Here is an 11,156-nt window from a genome sequence, read left to right as displayed (position 1 = left end):
TATATATGTTTAGGTTATGCTCATTTATTTCATTCAGCAAATTTCTGAACATAATTCATTACAAAGACTCAAAAGCTCAATGCATTTATGCATAATACAATATCATCTAATATTTTGATCTATTTATATTATATGATTTTCATATGCCACAAGGCATGTATTTTTATTAATTAATATATGAATAACTAATAAACGAATAGTTAATAGATCGATACAAACAATAATGTTTTATTGTTAAGTATTCAAGCAAAAGTACCTATTAAAATATTTATAAGTTCTCAAATACATAATTTAAATGCTTTTAATATTTCTGAATTTTTAAATACCTAGTACTGTACCTACTACAAATGTGTGTATATTAGGTAGCCAGGTAGGTATTGTAATTTGCAAAAAACAGTTATTGTAACAAATGTAAGCGTTATTATATAAACAATAACTAGCTTAAATAACTTTACTGGGTTTTGACTTTTGGTTAAATCTCGTATTCTCGTCATAGAGTAGTAACTGTTATCGTAATTGATTTTAAATCAATGATAAATCATAGTACCAATACAAAAATTATTCTGTAGGTCAGTCTCAGTCTTCATTTCTAGTTGTATTTTATAATTTTTATATTGCCTATAATATGTACCTGTTATTAATAATTTTTTCTATTAGGAATACGATATTATGTTGAATTTATTTTTGCCAAAAATATCGCATATTTTGTATAATTTCATAAAATATAATATACTTACAATTTTTGTTAATTAATATATACCTAATAGCCAATACCGTCGACGCGCGGTGTAAATATGATTGTTTCATGGTTTCAAACTCAATTATTTTGGGCTATATAATAATAAAATAAATATTTAAAATTATGCGCAGTGACTGTAATAGTGTAATAAGTTTTAATTTTTAATAGTTTAATGATGGTGGTCAATTGGTCATCATATAGGTATTCTGGTATTCACAAGAGAACAACCTAACAACAGTATTAAATGGCTTCTGAAGTTTTTATCTGTTATAGGTAGGTACATATTTCATTCCAAAAGAACACGAATTTAAACGATAATTTTATTTAAATAAAATGGGGCTAAATGCACTTTACCACCCTATGTAAAATTTTCGATTTTTTTTTTTTGGAACTTACTTATGTTAACTATTTAAGAACAATAATGCAATCAAAATTTATCGGTCGGACTTAGCTTCGAAGGACAATATGGCCTTTAGAAATTACCAATTTTGCGTTTTTACCCGTACCTGACCTACGTTAATCACGTCTTTCACGATTTTTTTCTTTGTTTCTTGAAACTTACCTACATTTATTATTGAGTATAATTTATTTTTACGCCTAGGTTATTGTTGATACTTACCCGAGTTGATTACGCGCGGAACAATCAAGTTAATTTTGGATTTACAAATATTAGAACACCCAAATACATTTAATAAATAATATTTAATAATAATATAATGAGTTTATAAATATCTTTCATACAATATAATATCTAATTATTGTATGTATCGTTCTCACTTAATTCATCGTCATAGTTACACCAGGTTAGCTACTTCTACTTAGGAAGGCGAAGGGAGCCACTATGTAGGTACCTCTCTACTTTGTTATAATTTAACTGACCACCGAGTTTGACAACTGATCCTGCATGCGAAGAGTCACTATATAATAAATACTTATATTAAATTGCTAACATCCAAAGGCCATAATTTCTTAACCTAAGTCCGGGTGTCCGATTGATAAATTCCGATTGCATCATTGCACTTGAATAGTTAATATAAGTAAGTTTAAAAGAGAAAAAAACGAAAAATTTGCATAGGATGGTAAAGTGCATTTTTTCCGGAAAACTAGGCAACAGTTGGATTTTTTAAGAAAAATACCACCATTATTTGTATTAAAATTATAGAATAATAAATTTATCAAAAAAATCGTATAGGTACAAATAACAATGCCTATGAAAGCTGGAACAATAGGTTTTTCTGTCATCTCGTTATTGGTAATAAATATCTTGATAATTGGAAATTACTAGCAAAATTGTGTTAAGAAATTGGAATTGAAAGGACAAGAATGGCATTGGCTTGAGTAGGAGAGATTAATAAAAAAGAAAACAAAAGCTAATAAATAGATGAAAGTTCGATTAAATATTTTATATTAACGTTTTTCTTAAGAGGTTTCACCTTCACATGTAGTCTCCGTCTTACAAACGTACAATATAGAAAAAATAGTTTGACAAAGATCACTCAAACTAACAAGTTAAGCTAAGTTAAGTAACCAAATTTTACCCAATTACAAAAGACAAATATTTCGGAACTTCACTCCATTGTCGTAAAATATTTAATTGTAGGTAGGTATCTACGATTTATACGAGGTGTAGACGTGTAGAAGATGCATTGTCAACCGCCAATTTACAACATAAAAAAAATTAAAATCATAAAATAGCTCCAATAGTGATAAACATTGGTACGTAGGTACTCTTTAAAATTGTTAATCAATGAAATATTATACTAATCACCCGTTGCTTGCGTTATAAAAACAAAAAGATAAATTACACGATTTAAAAAAATAATTACCTACATAAGTAAGAGTATATATACTTTTCTTTTTAGCATTAATATAAAGCCTTGGATCGTTCAGCTGTATTTAAATCACTTGCAAAATATTAGGTAATATATTAATATAATAAGATGGCAAATTAAACTATACCTATGCGAGTATGCATTTTTTTAGACAAAATCGCAACGACTTGACGTTTTTAGCAAATCCGGATTAAAAATTCAATTTAAACTTTATATTTACACACTTAAAATATTTCGAATTTTTATGCATACAATATTTTAGTTATTATTAGTTATTACCTATTTATTATATAATATATGATTTTTCAGCAAAAAGTTAGTTTTGTAAATAATGTTTGATATAGAAAAGTAAATTACTAATGGAAATAGAAATTTTAATATAATATTATACGAGTATTTCATTATACTTTAAACAATCGATTAAAACATTATAATTCTTAGTCGTTTGCTTCATTCTTGAATATGGTTCGGGCATATGAGATCCATAAACTGTTGATAATATGATAAACTAAATTCAATAATTATTATTTGAAGATTAAAACGTGTTCTGCAGCTTATGCTTTGTTAAAATTAAAGGGCGGATGTTCATGCATTTGTATATTTTTTACTTTAATAATAAAAGTTGCTAAGTAGGATAGAAATTTGCTTTGTGACCTATAGAATATGAAAGCAAAATTGTTATGTTGCATATTGCATATGTTTGCATATTTCGATCCATTTTTCTTTTAAAGCATATTTAGATTTTACTTGAAATTTAATTTTTATTGTCGATTTCAATTACTAATTTGTCTATTTTATCTTTATCAATAAATGTTATCGATTAATAATAAATTAACTTTTCAGATTAATTCAACAATAAAAGACCAATAAAAATACATTGATTTTTTGTTTTAATTATTTATCCATTTTACTTTAATTTTAAGTTTTTAACAGTTATTATTTACAGATTTAATGTTTTTACGTATATTTTTACATTTTTTTTTAAGGTATATAATGTTTTGTTGAGCACATTTTAAAATGTTATAAAGCATATATTATTATATTTAAGTTTTTCGGGTATGAACATCTGCCCTTTAGTTATGATTCTTTAATAATAAATGAGTCTATTGACAATTTAACAATATTTATGAAAGTTATTTTTGTGTCATCATACACTACAGGACACCACTCATAGTGTTGTTGTTTTTTAATCAAACAATTAGGGCATACAAAATTTGTGTCGTTGTATTATTTTGTACAATAAATTTTTTACAATAGGTGATTATATTATGGAAGTTATTAAATTGCAATTACACAACTATAAAATAAAATAAAATAAAATATACATATTAATATTATTTTAAAGTCTGGCACTATATTTCTTGAATTTTATTTAATCAATTAATAAAATAGGTACAACCACTTTAGATTAATCATACAAATTAAACATAATAAAAATATATATCTTAAAGTTCAATAAAATTACTATAACAAATAACTTGAATAATATTATCGAATATATATTATAATAAGTATTGTTACTTGTTGGTGGTAAAATAACCAAATGAAAGATCTATGAGTAATAATAATTTAGTTATAAAACAATAATATTCTAAAAAATAATAATGTATAATTAAAATAATAATAAGGAACTATAATATTATTTATGTATATTATATTGAAAACACTTTTACTTGGTATATTGGAGTAACTGAAGCAGTTTTAATTCAACTACAGTTTACGGTTCTAATTTATACAATATTTATTAAAAAAAAAAAAAAAAACATTGAATACAAAATATACTAACAAATAAATATGTATATCATATTATATTTTGGTTTAGTAATAATCTATTTAACCCGCCATGAGTCGCACCATTGTATGTAACACATGTGGTCGCACAAGGTCTTTTTGACCGTTCACTTAGATCTCATATTTTTTTTAACATTTTACATACAAATGCATTTATTAATAATTTACAAAAATTATATTTTATTTATTTATTATATTTTACAATAAAAATTGGTATGAATGAACTATTATACTTAAGATTAAAATGAAAATAAATGGCCGCGCGGTTTTGAGGTCTGTTTCTCCCACCAAGCCGACTGTCGGCGAAAATAAACCAAAATATTGCTAGGTTCGAAGAAATAAGAGGTAAGTGACTAGATATATTGTTTTTGTTGGTTTTTCCATTTAAAATTGTATGCCAACGAAAATAATGCGTAACAAAATTGATACCGAGTTTAGTCGCACACGGCCTTTTTGACAGATTATGGACTTTACAAATAGCTATAAATTCGATGAACAATAATAGACTGTTCTAAATAATTTTAAAAAATAGGTCAACGTGTACATTGAAGGTAACCAAATGCATGAAATAAAGTAAATTACTCACAATGATTTATAAGTAAAATAATAAACTCACGGTCTAAAAGACCGTGATGCGACTCATGGCGGGTTAATGTAACGAGTATCGTCAGTTATTAAATTTAATTATTTATATTATATTATTATAATATAAAAACATACTATAAGTGCATTAATATTCAGTTCATCTATTAGCTCCTTATTTTAATATTACTTGTTGAAAGTAGTCATGTTTGAACATTTCCAAAGGCAATATTCTTATGGTTCTCCTCCAATAATAGGTTCATCTGTAGGATAGTGTACGACAGTTCTCAATCTTCTTGGTACAGCTCTCAATAAATTATTGTAAATGCACATGCCAATAAGCAATAGCAGGAAACCAACAGGCTATAAAGATATAATTTAATATCAATATTTATATATTTAAATGTTTTTATTTTTATTATTTATCAAAGAGGAACTTTAACTTCTTTTAAATTTTTTCAATGTGGAATAACAATAATTATGGTTAAAATAATACCTGAAGTGGATTGAATGTTTGCCAGCCAACAGCTAACGAAAAAGTCCAAATGAAAAATGTTCGAACAGAATCCAATACCATCCTAGTGGTTGCAGATATTTCCTTAGCAACACTTATACCAGAAAAGTTGAAGTAAGCAATGCTTATTATGTTTCCTGAAAGTAAAACACATAAGAATAACAATAAAAGCAATTATATATCATGATATATTAGTGCATTAGTCATTAAAATTTACCTATTAATGCAATCAGAATCCACTTATTGTTCATTATTTGAGTAATAGCTTCTGGAAAATCTTCAATGACTCCACGAGAGTTATCACTAAGAGGAGGACCAACATTGATGTAATAAAATGGTATTAATAGCAAACTCATCATCAGGAATCCAAATACACCTTAAAAAAAAGAAAATATATATATTTCATACACTTATATATTCAATGATAATTTATTATCATGAGACTGTGCAGAAGATGTAAAAGAGGTGGTCTGAATTATTGTGTGATTTAATGATGTATTGGTGATTATATCTAAAGCATTTCACATATTGTATGGTTAATTTTATTAAGTACATTATACTAAATGTTTTTTTGTTGATTTTAAATAACAGTTGTTTTTAAATTTTTATCAACTAAATATCATACAGATTAGATGTTTGAACTTTAAACAAATCACTGTTTGTTACTAGTAAAGTAGTAACTAATGATATATATTTTTTAATGTTATTAAAAAGAAACATTTTTATCTTATAATGCAATAAATTTAAGGCAAAAACTTGAATTATACAATAAAAGAAATAAATACATTTTATTTAACACGTTGACTGCATATGTCTTTTTACAATTTTCATATAGTGCGTATACCACTTTTCTGAAAATAGCTTAAGAATTTTATCCTATTTGGTCAAACATTCAAACCGCAGATTAATACACAATTTAAAACACACATTTAACAACGCTAAATAATAATAAACCATTTACTTTAAATATATATTGGACGCCAAATGGCGTCAAACGCATTGCTAAATGATCCTCATGACGCTGATTGGCGTCAGTACACAGTCAACATGTTAAGCTACAAATTTATAAACAAAAATGCAAAAGGTTGTATGCTTTTGGGTAGGGATAATTTTTTTCTTTCTTAAGATTACAAGGCTAATTGGGACTCGGCAATAAGTTAATACTTATTGCAGGGTTAATAGTCTTGGAATACTATAAAATTTAAGATTCAAAAGCATATCTCTATAATTTAATATTGATATATTATGTAAGATATAGATGAGGATAATCATTAATATAGTACAATCAAGCACAAGGGTGCCGTGTAGAGGGGGACTCAGGGGATACAGCCCCCCCCCCATGAGTTTGCTATAGTGGAGCTGTAAAATGAAATTATCTATGTAAAATTTCAGTATAAGTGTAGTGAGCCCCCCATGATATTTTCAAAACTTGGCGCTTATGATCAAGCATCATTTTATTATATAGAATAATAATACCTTCCCAACCAACAGCTTGTAATGGTGGTATATCATTCGAAACAACATATTTCTCTTCATAAACCATTTGAGCAGCTGTTATTATCTGAGCAAATAAGATCAATGAGTCACCTAAAAATAAATAATAAATATTAGGTTCTTTAATATTGACATGACCTATTTTTCAAACAAAATCATTATATTCTTATTATTTATTAGTTATTACCAATGAGAATTTCATTAGTAGATTTTGAGCCTGTTCCAGATGATAAGAAATCTGATACACCAACTGTGGCTAATCCAATAATTATGGTAAATATGCCCAACCAATGACGAACAGAAACTTGTCGATGAACAAAAATTTTTGAAAATATAGCAGTAAAGATTATTACAGCACCTAAATGAAAAATTCAAAAATTAATAATGTATTTTATTTATTATAAGTTAAGTATATTAAGAGTACATTATACTTGCTTGTGTTGTTTCTGTCTTATACATGATATACCAAATATTAAATTTAAAGAGAATAATATAAATTATGTCTGAACGAGTTATATTATAAATATATTTTTAAAAACGAGTAAATTATTTTTGAAAAAAAAAATGTTTGCTTAGACACAAGGTTATATTCTCTTCTATACATTTGATAATAAGTAGATTTGATTTAATATTAACTATAAATAAACTATAGTAAGATTCCATACTATTTATGTAAGATAGGAACACCAAACAACACATCTATCTAATTATAAGATCATCTTAATACTACTATATTTTTAATAATCAAAATGATGTAATTAAGCTGATTACAAAAATACCTCTTAACATTTGAAAACTAGATGCAAAAGTCATTGTTAGACCAATGTACATGAGTGTAGTAGCTATCATATCAAACATTGCTGGGATAAAGAACAAAAATGGATTAAATTGTTGGTTCCCTTTAACTATTGGACTGTCCTCAATGGGATACTGTAACAAAAATATAATTAAAATTATTTAAAAATTCTTTTTTTTAAATGTATACTTACTTGTTTTTTTATATGATATCTATATGCCAATTTGAAGAATAATAAACACAAAAATTCTCCAAAAAACATAGTTAATGATTGAAAAAATGGATGGTTAAAATGACGTGGCTTGCCATCTGAACCTTCAGCTTCAAGATTATCAGCCCATCTAAATTAATAATTATATAATATTATAATATAATACAATAGAATACAATATATATTCTTTGTTGTGGAGAAGGGATATTTGAGAAGTAACCACCTCTGTTACTTTATTAGGTGTGATTTTTTGGTTGGTAATGTATTTATGTAATACAGTGATAAAAAAAGGAGTATTAATATTTGGATACATTGTCTAAGTATATGTATTGGATAAAATTGCATATTTTTACGCATTTTTCAACCAAGGGTACACAGACCCTTGGGGTCCTCAAGAAGATATTAGAAGGTTTGTTGAAAAAAGTGAAATTTCTTGTATTCAATTAATAATTGGTTTTTTTATAATATATAATTTAATAATTCTTATCTATCTTATGAGAAAATATATGACAAGTTGACATTTGATGGTCCATAAAGTAGTGGTGAGAGGTCAAGAGAAACTTGAATGAAAAAAGGGTTGAGAAACACTGATATAGTATGTTTCTTAAATTATTCTTAATTTTTAACAAACATAGGTTCGTTTTAATAAGTATGATAATATAAAATATTACTGTGTTTAATGAAAGAATGTAAACAATAAAATAGTAAACATTTATTTAAATAATAATAATAATATAAAAATAAATTCTTTGTTTAATTCTCATACTACATAATAATAGTAGTCAGTATTTGTAATTTCGTAGGGAAGATAAAATATACTAATTTATTGTTTTATCCCTATATTCTAATAATTTATAATTGGTAATAAATTTTAGTTGAGTAAATATCTTTATAAATCTAAAAACTGTCATTTTCACTAATATAAAATCTCAATTTTTTCTATCTCTAGTGAATTATTAATTTTTATACAATATGCATTGGTTACTTTGTCATTTTGTTGTACAGTTGTTTAAATAGCATATGTTATAAGATTATACCATTAGTTCAAGGTTAACTAGTTCAGTGACTTACATGTATGGACGTATGGTTCATGATTATGTAAAAGTTTAGGTAGGTACACACAAATAAACTTGATAAAGTAGAAACAGTATACATAACATAAATATAACATAATTATAGAAAATCAAATATAGTCTTCAAAGTTTAATTATCTAATTTAAACTTCGTTATCACGAAGTACCATCAATGGATTCTTTCTCTATTCATGCCATATATAATTATGAACAAGAACTCAAATACTATATTATTATTTGTTAAGAATTAATAAAATAAATTGACAATTATTATAATTATTTTATGCAATAATAATAATAATAAGTAAAAATCTTTAATTTTAATATCAGTTTAGGCTTGATTTAACATACAAATTTAACTATCATAAAAAAAGGAATAAGATTATTGTTGAATGGAATAATTACTCCATTTCCAAAAATTGATTTTAAATAGAGATTAATACTTTGCAATGTAACATTATACATATAGTATTGTACAACAAACAATTTTAAAAATATCTTATATTTACTTATATTTAAATACACTTTGATTAACTGGGATGGATAAAAATATGTATAAAATATAATACCAACAAGAAGCATTTAAATAATAAACTATCTTAAGAATATTTAATGATTTTCAAAAAAAAATAATTGTTTAGAGAAGTTAACAAATAAACCAACAACTATTAGTACCTATACACTAAACTGAACTTTGAAGTTAAATCATGTATAATTTCTCATTAAATTGAAAGTTGTATAATGTATATGTATCATAAACAACTGTAAAACCATCATTAGGTAACAGGTCAAGTCAATCCGAAGCAAATTATTAATCAGCCATTAACAGATTCATCTAACTCAATACGCTTATATCATTTAAACTGAATATCAAATTATTGATTTTTATCCACCTATACCGTACACAGACAAGGCAAATTCAACAAACTTTAAACATATTGTTGTCAGTGATGAGTATGACATTATTTATTAATTAAAAACACTGGACTTACTTGACACTGAGCGTGTTAATGGATCCGGTGACGACCATTCCGATGGCCAACAATAGTTGGTACGACGAGTACATGATTTATTCTGCGGCAGGCGTGAACTAAAGCAGTTGTAATAGTAATCGTACAACAGTCAAATTGTCAAAATTGTGATTTCCTAACCTGAAAGACACATAGAAAATAATGAAACAAAATTCGAAACATTCCTATAGATAATAGGTATGTAAGAATACATCGGAACAGGGTATTCTGTGACGAGATAAAAACGCTTATATGTCACGTTTTGAACGCATTTTTTTTTTTATCTAATAACCAGAAAAACACGTCCGAATAAAATATTATAATAATTATTAATTAACAACATTATGAATCAACTATGGATACGTACCGTGTGTATGTAGAAACCAACTGGAAAACTCGACCGTCGCTTGACGATCTGTATAGGCGCCTACTATAAGTCTATAGTCCAATACAGGTATAGACTAATGGACTATAACAGTTGAGAAGCAGTAGCTCTACAGCGGCGAGCATGGACGGTATTTCACTATTTTATCGTTAGTTTGTTATTACTGATTGTCGTTCAGTAGAGCAGTCACGAATGTGTATTGTAAATCGGACGTCTCTATCTGATCCGAAATCTCTATCCTTTGTGTTAGTCGTCAAAACCCGCAGGCAAACGATTGAAATGAATAAACGATATCGAATATAATATATATTATATATATATAGCTCTATAAATCTGTAAGCGCTTTAATAGTGCGATACTGCGATCCAAGTATGAGAGAAAAAAATAAATACTTTTTAAAGTAAAAACTGAGACGGACTGTTATCACTTAACAGCTGTTGTACGTATTACATATTTTCATTGTTATTATTATTATATTTTTATCCACTACTACAACTATTCGCATGACCTATAATCGGGATTATTATTTATTACGTACCTACCCACTACCCACGAATGTTACGGTTCAAGGTCGCAGCAATAACGACAAAATGTTGTTACATAAACATAAGTAATAATAATATTATTATTATTTTTTATAATAATATTATGGTATCTACTATTTGTATATTTCGGTTGTTCCGTGTTCGACCATAGCGGCATAGCACTTTAGCGCGATAGATCAAATTA

The 11,156-nt window shown here is 26.3% G+C and overlaps 1 protein-coding gene across 1 annotated transcript; it reads right to left on the bottom strand.

Moving 5' to 3' along the window:
• Positions 1 to 4,318: 4,318 nt before the first annotated feature.
• On the bottom strand, positions 4,319 to 10,853 carry LOC126550918 (solute carrier family 35 member F6). The gene is made up of 9 exons (XM_050203467.1): positions 10,410 to 10,853; positions 10,025 to 10,183; positions 7,942 to 8,089; positions 7,732 to 7,882; positions 7,140 to 7,310; positions 6,935 to 7,045; positions 5,676 to 5,834; positions 5,441 to 5,595; positions 4,319 to 5,307 (listed from the first exon to the last, which is right to left on the bottom strand). The coding sequence occupies exons 2-9, from the start codon at positions 10,096 to 10,098 to the stop codon at positions 5,179 to 5,181; spliced, it is 1,098 nt and encodes a 365-aa protein (XP_050059424.1). The 5' UTR covers positions 10,099 to 10,183; positions 10,410 to 10,853; the 3' UTR covers positions 4,319 to 5,178.
• Positions 10,854 to 11,156: the final 303 nt, after the last annotated feature.

This window comes from Aphis gossypii, chromosome 3 (genome assembly GCF_020184175.1).
Source record: "Aphis gossypii isolate Hap1 chromosome 3, ASM2018417v2, whole genome shotgun sequence".
In the NCBI taxonomy this organism is placed as follows: Eukaryota; Metazoa; Arthropoda; class Insecta; order Hemiptera; family Aphididae; genus Aphis; species Aphis gossypii.
Note: the sequence above shows the minus strand (reverse complement) of the source record. Positions and strands in the feature narration are given on the sequence as shown.

Bases quoted from the DNA above. Each gene is read 5' to 3' on its own strand.
- LOC126550918 (XM_050203467.1), bottom strand. From the start codon at position 10,098: ATGTACTCGTCGTACCAACTATTGTTGGCCATCGGAATGGTCGTCACC. The intron at 8,090-10,024 runs GTAAGTCCAGTG...TTATTAATTTAG, and splicing joins ATTAACACGCTCAGTGTCAA to ATGGGCTGATAATCTTGAAG. The intron at 5,835-6,934 runs GTATTATTATTC...CTTTTTTTTAAG, and splicing joins ACAAGCTGTTGGTTGGGAAG to GTGTATTTGGATTCCTGATG.